Raw genomic sequence first — 26,399 nt, forward strand, 5'->3', positions numbered from 1 at the left:
TCTTAAAAGATTTTAAGGGAAAATTGTTAAAAAAGCTAAATCAAAAAATTTTAAAAAAAAATAAATATGGCAGAAAGAGAATGGAAAAAAGAGAGATTTGGGAGGAGTGAAGTAGAGACAATGGTGTGTTCACAATTTTTAATTTTTCCTTAAAATCTGTTTTAAATGCTCATCACTGCTGTCTGTTGACTGACACTGGAATGTGCATGTGTGTGGTCATCATGTGAGGATAACATAGGACTCAGCAGCAGTGCCTCACATGGTTGAATACCCAACTGATGCAGGAAAATAAGGGAGACCACTAGAGGGGAGGTGGGGGCGGGGCGGGGTGAGTAAAGTACGTCCAGTGCAGGTTCACCTGTGCACACAACTCTTAACCACCTGTGTTGGTCTCACAGGACGATCAGAGGCTAAGCGAGGAGGTATTCCTTCTTCAACAGGAGCGACAGCATCTGCTGCAGACGATTAGCAACCTGGAGCAGCTGGTGGACAAGTGCCAGCGGGAGGTAATCCTTTGCACCATCTTATACGGTTTGCCATTAATCCAACTGCAGGCCTCGGGCCGGCTGTCAAAAAGCTCTGCTCTCTATTAGAAAGCATCAGTTAGCCTTATTAAAAATGTATCAATCACTTCAACCAGAGTGAGTTTCTTGTCCAGGTTTCATAATACGTCACATTTAATATAATAACTAATAATCTCTATAAAGGTCTTGCATCTAGCGCATCATTTACCCCCACACTTGTTACACATGCAAACCTCTGTCACACCCACACCTGATTGGCTCCAATTTCAGATTCACAATACAACGGCAAACTGTGACTGAATCAAAGCAGGAACCGAATCAATCGCTGCTGTAAAATATACGGCTGGGTTATAGAATTATAGAATCATAAAGCACAGAAGGAGGCCATTCGACCCATCGTGTCTGTGTCGGCTCTTTGAACGAGCTCTCCAATTAGCCCCACTCCCCCGCTCTTTCCCCACAGCCCTGCAAATGTTTCTTTTTCATGTATTTATCTAATTCACTTTTGAAAGTTACTATTGAATCTGCTTCCACCACCCTTTCAGGCAGCGCATTCCAGATCACAACAACTCGCTGTGTAAAAAAAATTCTCCTCACCTTCCCTCTGGTTCTTTTGCCAATTATCTTAAATCTGTGTTCTCTGGTTACCGACCTTCCTGCCTGTGGAAACAGTCTCTCCCTATCTACTCTATCAAACCATAATTTCATAATTTTGAACACCTCTATTAAATCTCCTCTTAACCTTCTCTGCTCTAAGAACAATCCCAGCTTATCTAGTCTTTCCATATAACTGAAGTCCCTCATCCCTGGTATCATTCTGGTAAATCTCCTCTGTGACTTTCCTAAAGTGTGGTGCTCAGAATTGGACACGATAGTCCAGCTGAGGCCTAACCAGTGATTTATAAAGGTTTAGTATAACTTCCTTGCTTTTGTACTCGATGCCTCTATTTATAAAGCCAAGGGTCCTGTACGCTTTTTTAACAGCCTGTGGAGACACACCAGGCGCGGGTACAATCCGGGCACAGGTACAATCCGGGCACAGGTACAATCCTACTTGGCCTGTCGCGTTCAAAAACTTGTGTGTGTGAACCCCAGGTCTCTCTGTTCCTGCACCCCTTTTAAAATTGTACCAATCCAATCAAAGCCATGAGAGATTAAACCAGGTCAGTGTTTCAGAACATTATAAGGATGTCTGTAAAGGATTTCTTATTTGAAAATGGGAATTTTACAAATTAGAAAACACAAACCCTGTATGTGTAACCAAACCAAACTATCATTCTATACCAATCTTGACTAGGTTTCCTCTATTCAGTTTACATTTGCTGTCTCCCAAAACAGAATCCTAAATCTGTAGATTTTAACCTGAGTTGTCCACTCTAGGTCTATCTTTCTCCAGCCCTCACTTAAGCTCACACTCATTTGGAAGCGGAACTCATGGTGCTAGTACTTACCCATGCTCCTTGGAGCAGAGAAGGCGAAGAGGAGATTTGATAGAGGCGTTTCAAATCATGAAGGATTTAGATAGCGTAAATAAAGAGAAATTGTTTCCAATGGCTGAAGGGTTGATAACCAGATGGCACAGATTGGCAAAAGAACCAGAGGTGAAATGCGGAAAAACCTTTTTACGCAACGAGTGGTTAGGATTTGGAATGTGCTGCCTGAAAGGGTGCTGGATACAAATTCAATAGTAGCCTTCAAAAGGGAATTGCATAAATACTTGAAGGAGGAAAAATTGCAGGGATATGGGAAAAGAGCGGGTGGGGGACTAACTGGATTGCTCTTCGAAAGAGCCGGCGCAGACTCGATGGGCCGAATGGCCTCCTTCTGTGCTGTACTATTCTATGATGCTATGATTCTATTCCTTTGCATTAATGAAAGTGCTCTATAGTCATGTCACATCCATTTCGACTTACAAACTTCTAACATTCTTTTTAAGTTAGCATTTCTGACATCCGTACAGGTCAACTCTTAATTGGTTGTTTTATCAGCTGTACTGGAGTTAGGGATTGGTGGACCATGTTTTTAGTCAACTGCATGACATTGGCTGTGGCATAAGTGGACCACATGGAAAAGAAACAAAAATATCTTTGAAATTCCTTTTGATTTCAGAAAGTGCTGATTGCAAAAGACAGTGGAATCCAGAAACTGGAGAATCAGGTACTTTAATTTTTAAATCATTTCTGGCAGTCAAACTGTCTCACCAATCTTTCAGAGCTGGGCAGCAATGAGTTTGGATAATGTTAGTTGGTACAGTCCACTGCTGTTAATTCGAAGCAGATTAATTCGAATTAACGGGTAATTCAGATTTGCTCACACTAAAAAAGCGTCTAGTGCTGTTTTGTTCCAACTGCTGAATGTAAAATGAACAGGAGTAGACTGTACTTCTGAATATCAACAGGGATCTGGATGTACATTTTGGGGTTAATAACAATCCACATTTAATTTGCAAAATAGCAGCGCTTTCCATTCTGATTATCTTGGCGTATTTGCATGACCCCAGAATAGAAGTATTTATGTAATGATACAACCCCTCAACCATTCAATGGTCAAAGTATCTGTGAAAGCCTTTGGGTTATCAGTGAGACTATCACATTCTAAATTTATCAACATAATTCACTGATCTGTAACATCCCTTGAGGTAAAATTCAACTGTGTTTACACCTGACTCCATTCGTTCAAGAAATGCTGTAGATTTCATTAACAGAAGGCAAAGGCAAGGCCTTTAAACGCCAGCAGGCTACACTGTTGTGGCAGGAGATTGGGAGAATCCAGTGGAAATTCGGGGTCAATATCTGCAGGCCGAGTCATTTCTGTTAGACAAAACAATAGGAGGTTAGATATTCCTCTGTGATGGCCTCAGATCGCTGAAGAGGAAAATCTACATAACCTTTTCGAAGTTAAGCACGATCTAAACCTTTTACTGCCTCGTTAATAATTTTGGTAACGTTGACAGATACAGGAGCTGACAAACAAACTAACTGAGAAAGAGCAAGAACATCACGATGTTACCAAGCAGGTTGAAATCCTACAGGGCAGACTGTCTTTGCATGAGGTAAATGATTCATTTAAAAAGATATATTAGATTAACATTGTACAATAGGCTATCTATTTTTTATTCATTCTCGGGATGTGGGCATCGCTGGTAAGGGTAGCATTTACTGCCCATCACTAGTTGCTCTGAGAGTATCTTGCTAGGCTACGTCAGAGGGCAGGTAAGAATCAACCACGATGGTTGTGGTGTATGTAACCTGTTCCACCTTAAGAGAACTTAAGCCTGGTCCACCTTAAGAAAGGTACTACTTTCTTTGGCTGCTGTATACATAATACCGGTGGTGACCACACCGGTATATAAGCACAGTGTAATAATATTGTATTCAGTATAGTCCGACCTCCAACCAGTAAAGACCTGTTGAATTTACTCTTGTGGTCTGTGTAGTAATTCTCACTATAACACACAGACTTAACAGTGGCGACGAGTCCGATTCTTACCCTGCTGCAGTAATTTCCACGGCGACTTCGTCCACAGACAGGACGTCGAAGAGAGGTTTCCACCCTCATCACCTATGGGAAGTCACGTCGAGCGGCAGGCATCGAGCAACCGGAGTGCAGAAGACATCCTGACCTCAAAGCCTCCATCAGCGACTGTCAGCTTCTTCTACTACCTCGTGGTGGGTAAGCCGGGCAGCGACGCGACAGATAGTCAACCGCGTTGGCTGTACAGACGGGGCTGGGAAGACGGAGGAATAAGGGCGGTGAGGTCGATCGCGACCAGAGATAAGGGCCGCATTCGGGCTAAAGGCGCAGCGTCTGGGGAAACTGAAGGCGCGAGAGCCGCGGTGAAGCGGAGACAGCGTCGGGGGATGGGTGAAGACCGCCAAGCGCGGGAAAACCGCCATTTTGTGGGCGGAGGACGACGGCAAGAGCGGGAAGCTGCCATCTTAGATAACATTAAAAATCCGATAAATTGCTACGATGCCTAAACATGGGAACATTAATGCCTTCGACAGTGATATAGAAGACTGGGCTATGTATGTAGAACGCATACAAAACTATTGTAAGGCAAATAAAATTCCTGAGACAGATAAAGCACTAACATTACTAAACTTAATGGGTGCGAAGACATACGGGCAATTGAAACACCTGTTATCACCAGATGAACCGGTGGATAAGACGTTCGAACAGATTGTTACTGTCCTAAAAAATCATCTTAGCCCCACGCCGCTGATGCTAGCGGAACGATTTAAATTTTACGATAGAAGACAGCTGCAAAATGAAAGCAATGCTGAATATTTGATGGAATTACGTAAGCTAGCAAAATATTGTCAGTTTGGAACGGGACTGACAGAGGCACTTCGAGATAGATTTGTGTGTGGTTTATTTAAACAGGATACACAAAGGCGACTGCTCGAGGAGAATGAGCTGTCTCTCGAGAAGGCGGTCACTATGGCAGCAGCACATGAGGCCGCAGCGAGAGGCACGGCAGTAATGCAGCTACGGTCACCGGAACTCGGTACAAACAAATTGGGTTTGAGTTCTGTCAAATGTTATCATTGTGGAAAGACAACGCACGATCAGAACCAGTGTTGGTTTAAAAACCAAGAATGCAGAACGTGTGGCAGGCTTGGACACATAGCTAAAGTATGCCGGTCAGGAAAGAAGACCAGCAATAAAAAGTCACTGCAAGGAAAATATGCAAAGGTACACAAGGTGACAAAGAACAGTTTGACTGAACAGAAGTCAGATTCAGACGCTAGCAGTAATGAACTGGATAGCTTAAGAATACACAACGTTGGTAAGGATACAGACCTCCAGACAATTTGGGTCACTCTTAAGATAGCAGGAGTCCAAGTAAAAATGGAATTGGACACTGGATCGGCATTGACGGTCATGAATAAGAAAGATTACAGAAGGTTATTCCAACATATTCCCTTACAGGATACGGAGATTATATTGAAAACGTACACGGGGCAAAGAGTGTACCCCATCGGAAAAATAGAGGTAGAAGTGGTCCACAAGGGCGAAGGAAGCCAAGTAATGGACTTATATGTGCTACCTGAAGGAGGTCCACCACTACTAGGACGGGAGTGGATTAGGAAAATGAATATGGACTGGCACTCCTTGAAAGCACTAACGGTAGATTCCGGGGAAACAGCTGTCAAACCTAAACGATTGTCCAGAATATTGGATGAGGCTAAAGGGGTGTTCCAGCCGGGACTGGGAACACTGAGAGGAATTACGGCAAACATCAAGATTGATGAACATGCACAACCAAAATTTTTTAAAGCCAGACCGGTACCCTATGCAATACGACCTGCGGTTGAAGCGGAGCTGGAAGCACTAGAACGTTCAGGGGTACTGTCTAAAGTAGATTGGAGTGAGTGGGCTACGCCCATTGTTCCCATTATGAAACGTCCTGCGAACAATAAGCCAGGAGATCCAGGGAAGGTTCGCATCTGTGGAGATTTCAAGATCACCGTTAATCCGGTGCTTCACACGGTGCAGTATCCGCTTCCACGGATTGAGGATATTTTCGCTTCACTGTCTGGCGGGAAACACTTCACCAAGATAGACCTGGCACAGGCGTACTTGCAGATGGAGGTTGAAGAAGAGTCACGCTAATACCTCACGGTCAACACGCATCGAGGGTTGTACCAGTACAATAGGCTGGTTTTTGGTGTGGCATCGGCTCCAGCAATTTGGCAGAGGGCCATGAAGCAGGTATTACAGGGAATTCCAGGCACACAATGTTACCTGGACGACATTCTGATCACAGGTGATGGTGATGAACAGCATCTCGCTAACTAGGAACTGGTGCTCAACAGACTGAAAGAGTATGGACTTAGAGTAAATCGGCAGAAATGTGAGTTCTTCCAGAAGCGGATCTCGTACTGTGGTCATGTCATTGACCGGGAGGGGCTTCATAAGTCTCCTGACAAGATAACGGCAGTTGTAAAGGCTCCCGCTCTGGAGAATGTCTCTCAGTTGAGGTCATTTCTAGGATTAATTAACTACTACCATAAATTTCTGCCAAATCTATCCACGGTGCTGCATCCGTTGAACGCTCTTTTACAGAAAGGGGTACCATGGGACTGGGGCGAAAACTGTAAGAAGGCATTTCGCAAAAGCAAAGAATTGATCACCTCAGAGGAAGTGTTGGCTCACTTCAACCCGACACTGCCTATTCGGTTGGCTTGTGATGCTTCTCCATATGGTATTGGGGCAGTACTCTCACATAAATTGCCAAATGGCATGGAAAGGCCAGTCGCGTTTGCATCCAGATCATTGACCTCCGCTGAGCGCAACTATGCGCAGATCGATCGGGAGGCCCTTAGCCTTGTATGGGGAGTGAAGAAGTTTAATCATTACCTACAGGGCCAAAAATTCACACTTCTGACGGACCATCAACCGTTGGTGTCCATTTTTAACCCTAAGAAGGGTGTTTCGGTGATGACAGCACAGCGTCTCCAGAGATGGTCTCTTTTCTTAGGGGCACATCAATATCAGATAGAATTCAAAGGTACGAAACAGCATGGCAATGCTGATGGCCTGTCGCGCCTGCCACTACCTGAAGATGAAGACACGAAGGAAGTTGACCCTGTTGAGTTATTTCATTCGACCATTATCGAGTGTTTACCTGTCACCAACGCAAGTATTGAAAGAGAAACCAGGAACGACCCAACACTGTCCAGAGTCTACGAGGTGACAGTGAAAGGATGGCCAACACGGGGTGATCCTCTGTTACCGGCATTCTCGGCAAGGCGAGACCAGCTGTCCGTCTGCCATGGTACTTTGATGTACGGGACAAGAGTGATTATTCCTCCCAAGTTAAGGGAAAGAGTTTTAAAAGAACTACATGAAGGTCATCTGGGGGGAGTTAAAATGAAAAGTCTTGCTAGGGCTTACGTATGGTGGCCGGGTATTGACCAACAGATTGAGGAGTTAACGAAAAGCTGCGCTGGGCGTCAAAAAGTGCAAAATGCACCTCCGATAGCACCGCTACACCCATGGGAATGGCCTTCAGCCCCATGGCAACGCGTACACATTGACTTTGCTGGTCCATTCATGGACTCCATGTTCCTAATCGCGGTGGACGCACATTCCAAATGGCCAGAAGTCATCAAGATGAATACCACTACTTCAGAAAAGACAATTGCGGTGTTAAGAACAATATTCGCAAGGAACGGATTGCCAGAACAGATCTGTTCGGACAACGGACCACAGTTTGTATCGGAAGAATTCCAACAATTCTTAAAGAAGAATGGAGTTAAACATTATACCTCTGCCCCATATCATCCGGCGACAAACGGGTTGGCTGAAAGATTTGTCCAGACATTCAAAAAGGCTATTAAGGCCATGAATGATGATCAGATTCCGCTGCAACACAAGGTCGATAAGTTCCTGATGTCATATAGAAACGCCGATCATGCCGTGACTAACCAAAGTCCTGCCATGATGTTTTATAACAGGAGGTTGCGGTCCAAGTTGGACTTGTTAAAACCAAATGTGCGGAGGGAAGTGGAAAACAAACAGTTTCGGCATATCAACAGCAAGACCACTCGAACTTTCGACGTAGGACAACCAGTGATGGCAAGGGGCTATGGAAACGACAAATGGCAGTCCGGAACAATCCGGGCCAGACAAGGACCTCTGATGTACACCGTAGATATTGGTCATAATGTGATAAGGCGTCATGCGGATCAACTGGTAGAGTCGAGAGCAAGGGTCGAACCCATGGTTGTGACCGAGACAGCTGTGGAAGACGTTCATGAACCTGAAGCATCTACCTCGGCCGAGAATGTATTTGATGATGATGACACCCAATACATTGGCAACCAACTAGAGGAGGCACCTCAACAACAAGAATCAGAGACCACTGAAAGGCGTTATCCAAGCCGAATCAGAAAGCCTCCTGAGAGACTGAACCTTTGAACTGTTATACCTGAAGTTATATATGTATATATGTTATGTTTATTTGGGGATATGACTGTTAAGCTAAAAAGGGAGGATTGTGGTGTATGTAACCTGTTCCACCTTAAGAGAACTTAAGCCTGGTCCACCTTAAGAAAGGTACTACTTTCTTTGGCTGCTGTATACGTAATACCAGTGGTGACCACACCGGTATATAAGCACAGTGTAATAATATTGTATTCAGTATAGTCCGACCTCCAACCAGTAAAGACCTGTTGAATTTACTCTTGTGGTCTGTGTAGTAATTCTCACTATAACACACAGACTTAACAATGGTGTGTGCCTGGAGTAACATATAGGTCAGACCGGGTAAGGACAGCAGGCTTCATTCCCCAGAGGACATTAGTGAACCAGTTGGGTTTTTAATGACAACCTGACAGCTTTTAATGAAAGAAAAAGAAAGACTTGCAATTCTATAGCACCTTTCATGACCTCAGGACGTCCCAGAGCGCTTTACAGCCAATGAAGTACTTTTGAAGTGTAGTCACTGTTGTAATGTAGGAAACGCAACAGCCAATTTGCACACAGCAAGCTCCCATAATCTGCAATGTGCTAATGACCAGATAATCTGTTTTTGTTATGTTGGTTGAGGGATAAATATTGGCCCAGGACACCAAGGATAACTCCCCTGCTCTTCTTCGAAATAGTGCCATGGGATCTTTTACATCCACCTGAGAGAGCAGACGGGGCATCGGTTTAATATCTCATCTGAAAGACAGCACCTTTGACAGTGCAGCACTCCTTCAGTATTGCACTGGAGTGACAGCCTACATTATGTGCTCAAGTCTTTGGAGTGGGACTTGAACCCACGACCTTCTGACACAAAGGCAAGAGTGCCACCCACTGAGCCACAGCTGACACATGGTCACTTTTATTGGTACCAGCTTTTTATTTCCAGGTTTAAAAAAAAATTGAATTCATGATCTCTGGATTATAGATCCAGATTTCTGCATTTAATTATAAATTATAACATTAAAATAGGAATATAGGCTGCAAAGACTGAGAAGCCTAGCGATCCTAGTTTTGCCTTTGATAACCAACTTTTAGGGTAATCCATCACGGCAGAGGTCAATTTTGTGGGTCCTTGGTTGGGAAAGTGGGAAAAACAAGTTTGATGTAAGAGTGTATTACCTTGGGGTATTTGAAGTGCAGCAGAGATTAGTTTTTAATTCATTAACTCTCGAGGTATGAGCATCGCTAGTAACCCCTAGTTGCCCCTGAGAAGGTGTTGGTGGGCCTTCTTCTTGAAACACTGCAGTCCGTGTGGTGAAGGTGCCCCCACAGTGCTGGTAAGGAGGGAGGATTTTCACCCAGCGACGACGAAGGAACGACAATACAAGTCCGTGTTGGGATATTGTGTAAATTGGAGGGGAACCTGGAGGGTTCTGTATCCTCGTTTCTAGCATCGAGGTTTGTACCCAGCCATTCTGACCAGATCGAAGGCTCCTCATTCTCTGCTGGCTGCGACGGACACCAAATGGGTCGATTTCAATTAAGCTCAAAGTGGGCACAGACCCACAGTATAGAACAGTCCACAACTCAGCACAAACCAGCACTAAATTGGCAAAGTCACTCAGGGACCACAGGTTGGCGAGTGTGGGATATGAACATATCTCACTGCTGGAGTAATGACGGGTGGAGGGAGGGGGGCTGGGGGGTTGGGGTAACTCATCTAAGATTGGGGTTATGGCAGATTTTGCGTTACAGTGGAGGCAACTTAAGTTTGGGTCTAACCGTTTCCCATCTGAGCTGGGAGTGGTTGACAATGGCACTGGTGCCCTGGGCTCTGACCTCAGATGGGTGATGCGATTTGGCAAGTGTCTAAATGTTGGTGCTCTTTTCCCAGATTGAGCCTCATTGGCAAAGGTTGGGCAAGCCCCATGCATCAATGTTCGCCTCTCATTGGGAGCTTGGCAGGAAGTCCCACCGCAGTCCTCCAGGACACTGCCATTTCTGAGTTCAAAGGGGCAGCACAGGAATTTCCAGGAGTCACCTGAGCAGCAAACTGTGTAATTTTCAGACGGGATGGTGGAGTTGTTCCTGGAGCAAGTGCCCAGAGGAGGCAGGTCCTCCGGCCAGGTGGCTAGGCGAGTGGCTCAGGCTACATGGCAGGAGATGGGCACAAACATTAACACTTCAGGGAAGGAAATCTGCCGATCTACCCAATCTGGCCTGTATGTGACTCCAGTCCTACACCGACGGAGTTGACTCTTAACTGCCCTCTGAAGTGACCTCACAAGCCACTCTGTTGCAGCATCGCAGTGGTTCAAAAAGATGGCCCACCACCACCTCCTCAGAGCAACTAGAGATGGGCAATAAATGTGACCTTGCCAGCGGTGCCCACATCCCAAAATTGAATAAATAAGAAACTCTAACTACCTGGCTGGAGTGCTGCAAGAAGTTTAATAACCTGAATTTGTTGTCTTGTAACACTCCTGTGCAGCGCCTTGGGACGTTTTACTATGTTAAAGGCGCTATATAAATACAAGTTGTTGTTGTTTGACTGAATGAGCTAAGGTAGCAGTTCCCACCATTACTTTATAATAATGGTGTGTGTCAAGCATGCCTGATACATATCGTTACCTTCCACCCCCCCAGTACTTTGAATATTTCCCTCGAATGGCCATCAAGGAGAGGAAAGAAAGAACTTTCATTTATAGAATCATACAGCTCAGAAGGACGCCTTTCGCCCCATTGTGCCTGTGCTGACTCTTTGCAAGAACTATTCAATTCATCCAACTCTCCCGCTCTTTTCCCATAACCCTGCAAATATATTGCACATTATCCTCAGGCTGCAAAATGCCTTGGGACATCCTATGGATTACATTTAAAGCTCATTCACTGTTGTTAAAAAGGCAAACACTGCAGCCAATCTGTACACAACAGGCTCCCACAAAGAGCAGTGAGATAAATGACCAGGTAGTCTGCTTCTGGTAGTGTTGGTTGAGAGATGAATATTGGCCAAGACACTGGGAATATCTAGAGGTCCCTTCTCTAACTGAACAACTTTCTAATCTTAGCAGGGCAAACATCATGAGGACGGTGAGAGTGAACTCATGGATGAGGAAGAGATGCTCTGCAGTTTCGCAGGTACACTGTATTCTTGAATGCAATTACATTTTTGCATCCATTGTAACTATGTAATCACGTGAGTTTAGAATGTAGTTATACTGTAACTTTCACACTCATGCGAGGCAGTTTCTTGTGTGACTCAATGCAAGGTCGGATCCTGATCTGACTCTGGAACACGCTGAATCTTTATTCCAGGACACAATCTAGGCTGATATTGCAGGCCAGTCCCGAGGGAGCGCTGCATTATCGCTGCAGCGCTGCAGCCTGGTGTGAAACCAGCTTTATAAATTGCTCACACAATGTATTGGCTCCCTTGGGAACTTTATAAACTTACTCCAGAGCCTTTTTAATGTTATGAGAAAGTGGGCATGGCTTAGGGTTACCAACTCAACACCATTCACAACTCCTCAGATAATGAAGCAGTCCATGCCCGCATGCAACAAGACCTGGTTGACGTTCAGGCTTGGGCTGATAAGTGACAGGTAACATTCGCGCCACACAAATGCCAGGCAATGACTATCTCCAACAAGTGAGAGTCTAACCTCCGCCTCTTGACATTCAACGGCATTGACATTCAACGGCATTACCATCGCCGAATCCCCCACCATTAACATCCTGGGGATCACCATTGACCAGAAACTAAACTGGACCAGCCACATAAATACTGTGGCAACAAGAGCAGGTCAGAGGCTAGGTATTCTGTGGCGAGTGTCTCACCTCCTGACTCCCCAAAGACTTTACACCATCTACAAGGCACAAGTAAGGAGTGTGATGGAATACTCTCCACTTGCCTGGATGAGTGCAGCTCCAACAACACTCAAGAAGCTCGACACCATCCAGGACAAAGTAGCCCGCTTGATTGGCACCCCATCCACCATCTTAAACATTCACTTCCTCCACCACCGGCGTACCGTGGCTGCAGTGTGTACCATCTACAAGATGCACTGCAGCAACTCGCCAAGGCTTCTTCGACTGTACCTCCCAAATCCGCGACCTCTACCACCTAGAAGGACAAGGGCAGCAGACGCATGGGAACACCACCTCCTCCAAGTTCCCCTCCAAGTCACACACCATCCTGACTTGGAAATATATCGCCGATTCTTCATCGTCGCTGGATCAAAATCCTGGAACTCTCTCCCTAATAGCACTGTGGGAGTACCTTCACCGTACGGAATGCAGTGGTTCAAGAATGTGGCTCACCATCACCTTCTCAAGGGCAATTAGGGATGGGCAATAAATGCTGGCCTTGCCAGCGACGCCCACATTCCAGGAACGAATAAAAAAAACTCTGGTTGGACCTACGCTGGGAGGTTTCATTGCCTCAGCTTTTGTCTCCAACCACCCCATACACTCAAACAGTCTGTTTCCAGCTCCAATATTTTTATAACTAATAATAAACAAAAGTGTTCAAAGAAAATGGAAAAAACCCACCCTGTTTGAGTTTTCTCCCGGATTCCTCTCCTGTTTTTTTCTAGGGATTAATATTTTAATTCCTGGAGACTCCAGGGCAATCCTGGAGGATTGGCGACCCTAACACTGCTGTCTGTGCCCTCCTAGTCATGGGGAGTTGGGGGGAAGCAGCATACACGGAGCTCTGTCCTGGCAGGCCGAGTGTTGTTCGCAGCCCGCAGTGTAACTTGGGTTTTCCGGTGGGCACTTCACGCTCTACTGCTCCCGGTCTGAGGCTGTAGTGCAGTGAAATGCAGCTTTAGATACCAAAGAGCGTAAAAGCAGCAAACAGGAAAAGGACCTTGAACTCATCGGGCCTGCTGCCACCTCAGACCACGCACATACTGAGGAATCCACATGGCTCACGCAATCCCCTGAGAACACAGCTGAGCACCAGTGAAACCCAGGGAGATAAAGCTCAAAGACACCGCTCCCAAACACTCAAATGTGGAGCTGAATCGAGAATTCTTGGGGGCCCTGTGCACCAAGATTATTCAGGGTCGCCCCCCCCTCCCCACTCCACCTTGCGTCCCCAAGACAGAGGGTGCTCCCTCTCCCTCCAAGAGCCGTGGACCTGTAAGGATTTCGGGGGCTTCTTGACTGGTTTAAGGTAATCTACCTGGCCAGCAGTCTTTTTGCTGCTGCACTCTAAACCAATTTACAAACAGTGGTTTCGAATCGCTACCCCTCCTTTAGTTCTGAGTGGAGGAACTTATAATTATTGATATTAAAACGGAACAAGTGGTTTGGATGAGAGCAAAAAATCAAGCTTTATTAACTAAAAGAAACTATAATCACAATATCAAACTATCCCACACGAACACAGTGAAATTGTAAAACAATATAACAGGGGGGTTGCAGACGGTGAAAACGAGGGATACAATGGCTACAATGTTATTTAAACAATCTTAGCAATTCCCTTAAATCACCATCCCCCCCTTAACTCCTGCTAGGTTGCCTTGTTGAGGAGTCAGAAACTCTGCTCACATGTGGTCCAGCGAAGAGAGAGAGAGAGAGCGAGAGACTCACCTATGGTCCCAGGAAGTCAAGAGAGAGAGCTGGCTTTTCAGCCCTTACCTTTATATCTGGTGAGCCCCTCCCGTTCTGCCTTGCAAGGGCTGTGTGCAAAATTCCCCACCCAAAAGGGTCCAATACACAAGAGAAAGCTGTGATAGGCTAACTCAAAGTGGTTAGACTGAGTTAATGTGATTTTCGGAGCTCCCTGGGCTGAAACAAAAGGGAGATACAACTGCTCTATTGTCCAGTACTGGGTGATTTAAAATCCATTCAAATGTTAACGCTTCCCATTCAAGATACAAAAGTCTCTTTTGCAGTTTAGATGTCCTTTGTCTTCATTGAACCTTCCTTCCAGACACAGAAAGCTGCATTCCAAGCCTCTTTTGTCTCGGCCATGTGGTGTCCGCCATTTTTATCCCTGGAAATTTAAAAGCACATTGCTCAGGGATCCTTTAATCAAAAAAATGAATCTTCAGAACTGTAAATCATTGCGAATTCTTACAGACCTGCCCCAAGTTTTCAGCCTGGTCCCGAGAGGGGGCGCTATGCCGGAGCAGAGCCTGGATCGGGTGAGGGAGTCCAACGGTGCCTTCTGAGGTGTTCAGGGGCTCAGCCTGGATCGGGTGAGGGAGTCCGGTGGTGCCTTCTGAGGTGTTCAGGGGCTCAGCCTGGATCGGGTGAGGGAGTCCGGTGGTGCCTTCTGAGGTGTTCAGGGGCTCAGCCTGGATCGGGTGAGGGAGTCCGGCGGTGCCTTCTGAGGTGTTCAGGGGCTCAGCCTGGATCGGGTGAGGGAGTCCGGCGGTGCCTTCTGAGGTGTTCAGGGGCTCAGCCTGGATCGGGTGAGGGAGTCCGGCGGTGCCTTCTGAGGTGTTCAGGGGCTCAGCCTGGATCGGGTGAGGGAGTCCAGCAATGCCTTCTGAGGGGTTCCGGAGCTCTGCCTGGATCGGGTGAGGGAGTCCGGCGGTGCCTTCTGAGGTGTTCAGGGGCTCAGCCTGGATCGGGTGAGGGAGTCCGGCGGTGCCTTCTGAGGTGTTCAGGGGCTCAGCCTGGATCGGGTGAGGGAGTCCAGCAATGCCTTCTGAGGGGTTCCGGAGCTCTGCCTGGATCGGGTGAGGGAGTCCGGCGGTGCCTTCTGAGGTGTTCAGGGGCTCAGCCTGGATCGGGTGAGGGAGTCCGGCGGTGCCTTCTGAGGTGTTCAGGGGCTCAGCCTGGATCGGGTGAGGGAGTCCGGCGGTGCCTTCTGAGGTGTTCAGGGGCTCAGCCTGGATCGGGTGAGGGAGTCCGGCGGTGCCTTCTGAGGTGTTCAGGGGCTCAGCCTGGATCGGGTGAGGGAGTCCGGCGGTGCCTTCTGAGGTGTTCAGGAGCTCAGCTTGGCAGGGAGCAATCAGCCAGCGGCAGAACTGTCAGTCAGCGTTGCACCTGGCACTGGCCCTCTGCTCTCAGCTGACCCGAGCCATGGCTTCTGACTGAGGTGGGACCCAGTGAAGCTTCCCCGCTGCACTCTGCATGCTCCTCAGCACCGTGCCTCATGAGACAATTCTTGTGGGGGCCCCAGATTCAACTGGGGCCCCTGGGCACGAATCCCATTGGTCCCTGAGCACAGATCCCATTGGTCCCTGGGCACAGATCCCATATGGCCCCAGGGCACTGATCCCATTGGTTCCTGGGCACAGATCTCATTGGTTGCTGGGCACGGATCCCATTGGTCCCTGGGCACTGATCCCATTGGTCGCTGGTCACAGATCCCATTGGTCGCTGGTCACAGATCCCATTGGTCCCTGGGCACAGATCCCATTGGTTGCTGGGCATGGATCCCATTGGTTGCTTGGCACAGATCCCATTGGTCCCTGGGCACGGATCCCATTGGTCCCTGGGCATGGATCCCATTGGTTGCTGGGCACGGATCCCATTGGTCGCTGGGCACAGATCCCATTGGTCCCTGGGCACTGATCCCATTGGTCCCTGGGCACAGATCCCATTGGTCCCTGGGCACTGATCCCATTGGTCCCTGGGCACAGATCCCATTGGTCCCTGGGCACAGATCCCATTGGTCCCTGGGCACAGATACCATTGGTTGCTGGGCACTGATTCCATTGGTCCCTGGGCACAGACCCATTGGTCCCTGGGCACGGATCCCATTGGTTGCTGGGCACGGATCCCATTGGTCGCTGGGCATGGATCCCATTGGTCACTGGGCACAGATCCCATTGGTCCCTGGGCACGGATCCCATTGGTTGCTGGGCACGGATCCCATTGGTCGCTGGGCACGAATCCCATTGGTCCCTGGGCACAGATCCCTTTGGTCCCTGGGCACAGATCCCATTGGTTGCTTGGCACGGATCCCATTGGTTGCTGGGCACTGATCCCATTGGTCCCAGGGCACAGATCCCATTGGTTGCTGGGCTCGAACCTCATAGCCTGTGTGTAAAGGTAATGGGGCGAAACTCCAGTCTTATAACAAACTCCTCTTAACTCTGCTGTACAGAAGAAGTTGGGTAGAGTTATCCTGATATGGAAGATGTATTAATAAAAGCCTTCCTTTAATTTCCAAATTCCGCCAATGGAGAAACTGATTTGGGAAACTATAACATATAGTTAAGGTGATGCAATGGAGTAAAATGTGGCAGATGGAATTCAATACAGTCCCCATCACTTAAAACGGCCACGTCTAAAATGGGCATTCGCTTCTATTGACCAAAACATTCTACTCATTATCTATTTGTATTAATGCCTATTTCAAAGTTGCCAGTGTCTTAAGCGCTCCATATATTTCGGGCAGAAACAACTGTGCTTACTTTCTACTTCACACCTCGGTAAGGTGCACTGGATGCAAGAACAGATATAACCAAATGACCCCTCGTTAATGTTTAGTTACCATTTCTGAGCTTACACCCTTCTAACCCACCGTCAGTGGTGTGTGGGGTCACAGATTGTATTAAACACTGACTGCAATCTAAGAAAAGCTGCAGGTCAGAGTAGAGCTGGAAACAATGGGGCAAAAGGTCACGACACATAGGGACCACTCTTATTATTTAGTAGCGTACTGTAATAGCGCCACCACGTTATACCGACCACTGCGCATCGTGCGCAAGTCGTGTTTTATCGCACAAGGTATACGATATAAAAGTTAAGAGTTAATAATGAGCCTATTTTAAACCTTAATAAGATCTCGGTTAGCGTACTGTGCGCGGTATTGGGCTCCACACAATAGGAAGGGTGTTCAGGCTTTGGAGACAGTAGAGTGCAGACTCAATAGGATCCTGCCTGGTATATGACACAGACTATTTCGTGGGTTCTGTACCCCTGGTAATGACTCTCACGAGGGTACAGTTCCCCGGCACTGACTCTCAATGGGGAACAGTTCCCCAGCATTGACTCTCACTGGGGTACAGTTGCCCCGGCACTGAGGCTCACAGGGGTACAGTTACCCAACACTGACTCTCACTGGGGTACAGTTCCCCAGACACTGACTCTCACAGGGGTACAGTACACCAGACACTGACTCTCACTGGGGTACAGTTCCTCAGACACTGACAATCACTGGGGTACAATTCACCGGCACTGACTCTCACTGGGGTACAGTTACCCTGGCACTGACTCACACTGGGGTACAGTTCCCCAGCACTGACTCTCACTGGGGTACAGTTCCCCAGCATTGACTCTCACTGGGGTACAGTTCCGCTGGCACTGACTCTCACTGGGGTACAGTTCCCCTGGCACTGACTCTCACTGGGGTACAGTTCCACAGCACCGACTATCACTGGGGTACAGTTCCCCCAGCAATGACACTCACTGGGGTGCAGTTCCCCGGCACTGATTCTCACTGGGGTACAGTTCCCCAGCACTGATTCTCACTGGGGTATAGTTCCCCTGGAACTGACTCTCACTGGGGTACAGTTCCCCCGGCACTGACTCTCACTGGGGTACATTTCCCCTGGCACTGACTCTCACTGGGGTGCAGTTCCCCTGGCACTGACTCTCACTGGGATACAGCTACCCAGCACTGACTCTCACTGGGATACAGTTGCCCAGCACTGACTCTCACTGGGGTACACTTCCCCAGCACTGACTCTCACTGGGCTACATTTCCCATGGCACTGACTCTCACTGGGGTACAGTTCCCCAGCACTAACTCTCACTGGGGCAAAGATCCCCTGGCACTGAATCTCACTGGGGTACAATTCCTCTGGCACTGACTCTCACTGGGGCATAGTTCCCCTGGCACCGACCCTCACTGGGGTACAGTTCCCCTGGCACTGACTCTCACTGGCGTACAGTTCCCCGGCACAGGCACTTACTGTGGCGCAGCTGCTCTGTCACAAACTCTCACTGGGGCACAGTTCCCCTGGCACTGACGCTCATTGGGGTACAGTTAGCCAGCACTGATTCTCACTGGGGTACAGTTCCCCTGGCACTGACTCTCACAGGGTTACAGTTACCCAACACTGACTCTCACTCGGGTACAGTTCCCCAGACACTGACTCTCACAGGGGTACAGTACCCCAGACACTGACTCTCACTGGGGTACAGTTCCCCAGACACTGACGCTCACTGGGGTACAGTTCCCCAGCACTGACTCTCACTGGGGTACAGTTGCCTGGCACTGACACTCACAGGGGTACAGTTACCCAACACTGACTCTCACTGGGGTACAGTTCCCCAGACACTGACTCTCACAGGGGTACATTACCCCAGACACTGACTCTCACTGGGGAACCGTTCCCCAGACACTGACAATCACTGGGGTACAGTTCAACGGCACTGACTCTCACTGGGGTACTGTTCCCCTGGCACTGATTCACACTGGGGTACAGTTCCCCAGCACTGACTCTCACTGGGGTACAGTTCCCCTGGCACTGACTCAGACTGGGATACAGTTCCCCAGCACTGACTCTCACTGGGGTACAGTTCCCCAGCATTGACTCTCACTGGGGTACAGTTCCGCTGGCACTGACTCTTACTGGGGTACAGTTCCCTGAGCACTGACTTTCACTGGGGTACAGTTACCCAGCACTGACTCTCACTGGGGTACAGTTCCCCAGCACAGACTATCACTGGTGTACAGTTCCCCCAGCAATGACACTCACTGGGGTGCAGTTCCCCGGCACTGATTCTCACTGGGGTACAGTTCCCCAGCACTGACTCTCACTGGGGTATAGTTCCCCTGGCACTGACTCTCACTGGGGTACAGTTCCCCTGGCACTGACTCTCACTGGGGTACATTTCCCCTAGCACTGACTCTCACTGGGGTGCAGTTCCCCTGGCACTGACTCTCACTGGGATACAGCTACCCAGCACTGACTCTCAGTGGGATACAGCTACCCAGCACTGACTCTCACTGGGATACAGTTGCCCAGCACTGACTCTCACTGGGGTACAGTTGCCCAGCAGTGACTCTCACTGGGGTACACTTCCCCAGCACTGACTCTCTCTGGGCTACAATTCCCATGGCACTGACTCTCACTGGGTTACAGTTCCCCAGCACTGACTCTCACTGGGGCAAAGATCCCCTGGCACTGAATCTCACTGGGGTACAATTCCTCTGGCACTGACTCTCACTGGGGCACAGTTCCCCTGGCACTGACCCTCACTGGGGTACAGTTCCCCTGGCACTGACTCTCACTGGCGTACAGTTCTCCGGCACAGACACTTACTGTGGCGCAGCTGCTACGTCACAAACTCTCACTGGGGCACAGTTCCCCTGGCACTGACGCTCATTGGGGTACAGTTAGCCAGCACTGATTCTCACTGGGTAAAGTTCCCCTGGCACTGACTCTCACAGGGTTACAGTTACCCAACACTGACTCTCACTGGGGTACAGTTCCCCAGACACTGACTCTCACAGGGTTACAGTTATCCAGACACTGACTCTCACTGCGGTACTGTTCCCCTGGCACTGACTCACACTGGGGTACAGTTCCCCAGCACTGACTCTCACTGGGGTACAGTTCCCCTGGCACTGACTCTCACTCGGGTACAGTTCCCCCAGCACTGACTTTCACCGTGGTACAGTTCTTCTCGCACTGATATTCATTGGTATACACTTCCCCTGACACTGACTCTCACTGGGGCACAGTTCCCCAGCACCGACTATCACGGGTACAGTTCCCCCAGCAATGGCACTCACTGGGGTACAGTTCCCCGGCACTGACTCTCTCTGGGATACAGTTCCCCAGCACTGACTCTCACTGGGGTACAGTTCCCCAGCACTGACTCTCTCTGGGGTACATTTCCCATGCAACTGACTCTCACTGGGGTACAGTTCCCCAGCACTATCTCTCACCTGGGAAAAGTTCCCCTGGTAGTGAATCGCACTGGGGTACAGTTCCCCTGGCACTGACTCTCACTGGGGTACATTTCCCCTGGCACTGACTCTCACTGGGGTGCAGTTCCCCGGCACTGATTCTCACTGGGGTACAGTTGCCCAGCACTGACTCTCACTGGGGTATAGTTCCCCTGGCAATGACTCTCGCTGGGGTACAGTTCACCTGGCACTGACTCTCACTGGGGTACATTTCCCCTGGCACTGACTCTCACTGGGGTACATTTCCCCTGGCACTGACTCTCACTGGGGTGCAGTTCCCCTGGCACTGACTCTCACTGGGATACAGCTACCCAGCACTGACTCTCACTGGGATACACTTCCCCAGCACTGACTCTCTCTGGGCTACATTTCCCATGGCACTGACTCTCACTGGGGTACAGTTCCCCAGCACTGACTCTCACTGGGGCAAAGATCACCTGGCACTGAATCTCACTGGGGTACAATTCCTCTGGCACTGACTCTCACTGGGGCATAGTTCCCCTGGCACTGACCCTCACTGTGGTACAGTTCCCCTGGCACTGACTCTCACTGGCATACAGTTCCCCGGCACAGACACTTACTGTGGCGCAGCTGCTCTGTCACAAACTCTCACTGGGGCACAGTTCCCCTGGCACTGACGCTCATTGGGGTACAGTTAGCCAGCACTGATTTTCACTGGGGTACAGTTCCCCTGGCACTGACTCTCACAGGGTTACAGTTACCCAACACTGACTCTCACTCGGGTACAGTTCCCCAGACACTGACTCTCACAGGGGTACAGTTCCCCAGACACTGACTCTCACTGGTGTACTGTTCCCCTGGCACTGACTCACACTGGGGTACAGTTTCCCAGCACTGACTCTCACTGGGGTACAGTTCCCCAGCACTGACTCTCACTGGGGTACAGTTCCCCTGGCACTGTCTCTCACAGGGTTACAGTTACCCAACACTGACTCTCACTGGGGTACAGTTCCCCAGACACTGACTCTCACACGGGTACAGTTCCCCAGACACTGACTCTCACTGGTGTACTGTTCCCCTGGCACTGACTCACACTGGGGTACAGTTTCCCAGCACTGACTCTCACTGGGGCACAGTTCCCCAGCACTGACTCTCACTGGGTTACAGTTCCCCTGGAACTGACTCTCACTCGGGTACAGTTCCCCCAGCACTGACTTTCACTGGGGTACAGTTCTTCTCGCACTGACATTCAGTGGTGTACACTTCCCCTGGCACTGACTCTCACTGGGGCACAGTTCCCCAGCACCGACTATCAAGGGTACAGTTCCCACAGCAATGGCGCTCACTGGGGTACAGTTTCCCAGCACTGACTCTCACTGGGTTACAGTTCCCCAGCACTGACTCTCACTGGGGTACAGTTTCCCTGGCACTGAATCTCACAGGTGTACATTTCCCCTGGCACTGAGTCTCACTGGGGTACTTTTCCCCTGGCACTGACTCTCACTGGGGTGCAGTTACCCTGGCACTGACTCTCGCTGGGATACAGTTACCCAGCACTGACTCTCACTGGGATACAGTTCCCCAGCACTGGCTCTCACTGGGGTACAGTTCCCCAGCACTGACTCTCACTGGGGTACAGTTCCCCAGCACTGACTCTCTCTGGGGTACATTTCCCATGCAACTGACTCTCACTGGGGTGCAGTTCCCCTGGCACTGACTCTCGCTGGGATACAGTTACCCAACACTGACTCTCAGTGGGATACAGTTGCCCAGCACTGACTCTCACTGGGGTACACTTCCCCAGCACTGACTCTCTCTGGGCCACAATTCCCATGGCACTGACTCTCACTGGGTTACAGTTCCCCAGCACTGACTCTCACTGGGGCAAAGATCCCCTGGCACTGAATCTCACTGGGGTACAATTCCTCTGGCACTGACTCTCACTGGGGCACAGTTCCCCTGGCACTGACCCTCACTGGGGTACAGTTCCCCTGGCACTGACTCTCACTGGCGTACAGTTCTCCGGCACAGACACTTACTGTGGCGCAGCTGCTATGTCACAAACTCTCACTGGGGCACAGTTCCCCTGGCACTGACGCTCATTGGGGTACAGTTAGCCAGCACTGATTCTCACTGGGTAAAGTTCCCCTGGCACTGACTCTCACAGGGTTACAGTTACCCAACACTGACTCTCACTGGGGTACAGTTCCCCAGACACTGACTCACACTGGGGTACAGTTCCCCAGCACTGACTCACACTGGGGTACAGTTCCCCTGGCACTGACTCTCACTCGGGTACAGTTCCCCCAGCACTGACTTTCACCGTGGTACAGTTCTTCTCGCACTGATATTCATTGGTATACACTTCCCCTGACACTGACTCTCACTGGGGCACAGTTCCCCAGCACCGACTATCACAGGTACAGTTCCCCCAGCAATGGCACTCACTGGGGTACAGTTCCCCGGTACTGACTCTCTCTGGGATACAGTTCCCCAGCACTGACTCTCACTGGGGTACAGTTCCCCAGCACTGACTCTCTCTGGGGTACATTTCCCATGCAACTGACTCTCACTGGGGTACAGTTCCCCAGCACTATCTCTCACCAGGGAAAAGTTCCCCTGGTAGAGAATCGCACTGGGGTACAGTTCCCCTGGCACTGACTCTCACTGGGGTACATTTCCCCTGGCACTGACTCTCACTTGCGTGCAGTTCCCCGGCACTGATTCTCACTGGGGTACAGTTGCCCAGCACTGACTCTCACTGGGGTATAGTTCCCCTGGCAATGACTCTCACTGGGGTACAGTTCACCTGGCACTGACTCTCACTGGGGTACATTTCCCCTGGCACTGACTCTCACTGGGGTACATTTCCCCTGGCACTGACTCTCACTGGGGTGCAGTTCCCCTGGCACTGACTCTCACTGGGATACAGCTACCCAGCACTGACTCTCACTGGGATACACTTCCACAGCACTGACTCTCTCTGGGCTACATTTCCCATGGCACTGACTCTCACTGGGGTACAGTTCCCCAGCACTGACTCTCACTGGGGCAAAGATCACCTGGCACTGAATCTCACTGGGGTACAATTCCTCTGGCACTGACTCTCACTGGGGCATAGTTCCCCTGGCACTGACCCTCACTGTGTTACAGTTCCCCTGGCACTGACTCTCACTGGCATACAGTTCCCCGGCACAGACACTTACTGTGGCGCAGCTGCTCTGTCACAAACTCTCACTGGGGCACAGTTCCCCTGGCACTGACGCTCATTGGGGTACAGTTAGCCAGCACTGATTCTCACTGGGGTACAGTTCCCCTGGCACTGACTCTCACAGGGTTACAGTTACCCAACACTGACTCTCACTCGGGTACAGTTCCCCAGACACTGACTCTCACAGGGGTACAGTTCCCCAGACACTGACTCTCACTGGTGTACTGTTCCCCTGGCACTGACTCACACTGGGGTACAGTTTCCCAGCACTGACTCTCACTGGGGTACAGTTCCCCAGCACTGACTCTCACTGGGGTACAGTTCCCCTGGCACTGTCTCTCACAGGGTTACAGTTACCCAACACTGACTCTCACTGGGGTACAGTTCCCCAGACACTGACTCTCACACGGGTACAGTTCCCCAGACACTGACTCTCACTGGTGTACTGTTCCCCTGGCACTGACTCACACTGGGGTACAGTTTCCCAGCACTGACTCTCACTGGGGTACAGTTCCCCAGCACTGACTCTCACTGGGTTACAGTTCCCCTGGAACTGACTCTCACTCGGGTACAGTTCCCCCAGCACTGACTTTCACTGGGGTACAGTTCTTCTCGCACTGACATTCAGTGGTGTACACTCCCCCTGGCACTGACTCTCACTGGGGCACAGTTCCCCAGCACCGACTATCAAGGGTACAGTTCCCACAACAATGGCACTCATTGGGTTACAGTTTCCCAGCACTGACTCTCACTGGGTTACAGTTCCCCAGCACTGAGTCTCACTGGGGTACAGTTTCCCTGGCACTGAATCTCACAGGTGTACATTTCCCCTGGCACTGACTCTCACTGGGGTACTTTTCCCCTGGCACTGACTCTCACTGGGGTGCAGTTCCCCTGGCACTGACTCTCGCTGGGATACAGTTACCCAGCACTGACTCTCACTGGGATACAGTTCCCCAGCACTGGCTCTCACTGGGGTACAGTTCCCCAGCACTGACTCTCACTGGGGTACAGTTCCCCAGCACTGACTCTCTCTGGGGTACATTTCCCATGCAACTGACTCTCACTGGGGTGCAGTTCCCCTGGCACTGACTCTCGCTGGGATACAGTTACCCAGCACTGACTCTCTCTGGGATACAGTTCCCCAGCACTGACTCTCACAGGGGTACAGTTCCCCAGCACTGACTCTCACTGGGATACAGTTACCCAGCACTGATTCTCACTGGGATACAGTTCCCCAGCACTGACTCTCACTGGGGTACAGTTCCCCAGCACTGACTCTCTCTGGGGTACATTTCCCATGCAACTGACTCTCACTGGGGTACAGTTCCCCAGCACTATCTCTCACCAGTGTCAAGTTCGCCTGGCACTGAATCTCACTGGGGTACATTTCCCCCAGCACTGACTTTCACTGGGGTACAGTTCCCCAGCACTGACTCTCACTGGGGTACAGTTTTCTCGCACTGACATTCACTGGGGTACAGTTCCCCTGGCACTAACTCTCACTGAGGTACAGTTCCCCAGACACTGACTCTCACTGGGGTACAGTTCACCGGCACTGACTCTCACTGGGGTACAGTTCCCCTGGCACTGACTCACACTGGGGTACAGTTCCCAAGCACTGACTCTCACTGGGGTACAGTTCCCCAGCACTGACTCTCACTGGGGTACAGTTCCCCTGGCACTGACTCTCACTGGGGTACAGTTCCCCCAGCACTGACTTTCACTGGGGTACAGTTCCCCAGCACTGACTGTCACTGGGGTACAGTTCATCTGGCACTGACATTCACTGGGGTACATTTCCCCTGGCACCGACTCTCACTGGGGTGCAGTTCCCCTGGCACTGACTCTCACTGGGATACAGTTACCCAGCACTGACTCTCACTGGGGTACAGTTCCCCCAGCACTGACAATTTACTGGGGTACAGTTCCCCAGCACTGACTCTCACTGGGGTACATTTCTTCTGGCACTGACATTCACTGGGGTACAATTCCCCGGGAACTGACTCTCACTGGGGTACAGTTCCCCAGCACCGACTATCACTGGGGTACAGTTCCACCAGCAATGACACTCACTGGGGTGCAGTTCCCCGGCACTGATTCTCACTGGGGTACAGTTCCCCAGCACTGACTCTCACTGGGGTAAAGTTCCCCTGGCACTGACTCTCACTGGGGTACAGTTCCCCTGGCACTGACTCTGACTGGGGTACATTTCCCCTGGCACCGACTCTCACTGGGGTGCAGTTCCCCTGCCACTGACTCTCACTGGGATACAGTTACCCAGCACTGACTCTCACTGGGATACAGTTCCCCAGCACTGACTCTCACTGGGGTACAGTTCCCCAGCACTGACTCTCTCTGGGGTACATTTCCCATGCCACTGACTCTCACTGGGGTACAGTTCCCCAGCACTGACTCTCACTGGGGCAAAGATCCCCTGGCACTGAATCAAACTGTGGTACAATTCCTCTGGCACTGACTATCACTGGGGTACAGTTCCCCTGGCACTGACCCTCACAGGGGTACAGATCCCATGGAACTAACTCTCACTGGGATACAGTTCCCCTGGCACTGACTCTCACTGGGGAACAGTTCCCCAGCACTGACTCTCACTGGGGTAGAGTTCCCCCGGCACTGACTCTCACTGGCGTACATTACCCCAGCACAGACCCTTACTGGGGCACAGCTGCTCTGTCACAAACTATCACTGGGGCACATTTCCCCTGGCACTGATGCTCATTGGGGTACAGTTCACCAGACACTGACTCTCACTGGGGTACAGTTCCCCAGCACTGACTCTCACTGGGGTACAGATCCCCTGGCACTGACTCTCACTGGGGTACAGTTCCCCCAGCATTGACTTTCACTGGGGCACAGTTCTTCTCGCAGTGAC

At 50.1% G+C, this 26,399-nt stretch overlaps 1 protein-coding gene across 1 annotated transcript in view; it reads left to right on the forward strand.

Moving 5' to 3' along the window:
• Positions 1 to 26,399, forward strand: part of ankrd24 (ankyrin repeat domain 24) — a 151,693-nt gene that overhangs the window by 44,965 nt on the left and 80,329 nt on the right. The window contains exons 12-15 of the mRNA XM_086004969.1: positions 399 to 506; positions 2,634 to 2,681; positions 3,478 to 3,576; positions 11,513 to 11,582. Coding sequence (XP_085861095.1) covers positions 399 to 506; positions 2,634 to 2,681; positions 3,478 to 3,576; positions 11,513 to 11,582 — 325 coding nt within the window. The remainder of the gene's footprint in view (positions 1 to 398; positions 507 to 2,633; positions 2,682 to 3,477; positions 3,577 to 11,512; positions 11,583 to 26,399) is intronic.

This window comes from Somniosus microcephalus, chromosome 13 (assembly GCF_052327205.1).
Source record: "Somniosus microcephalus isolate GS21.2 chromosome 13, FLI_Smic_1.0, whole genome shotgun sequence".
NCBI classification, from domain to species: domain Eukaryota; kingdom Metazoa; phylum Chordata; class Chondrichthyes; order Squaliformes; family Somniosidae; genus Somniosus; species Somniosus microcephalus.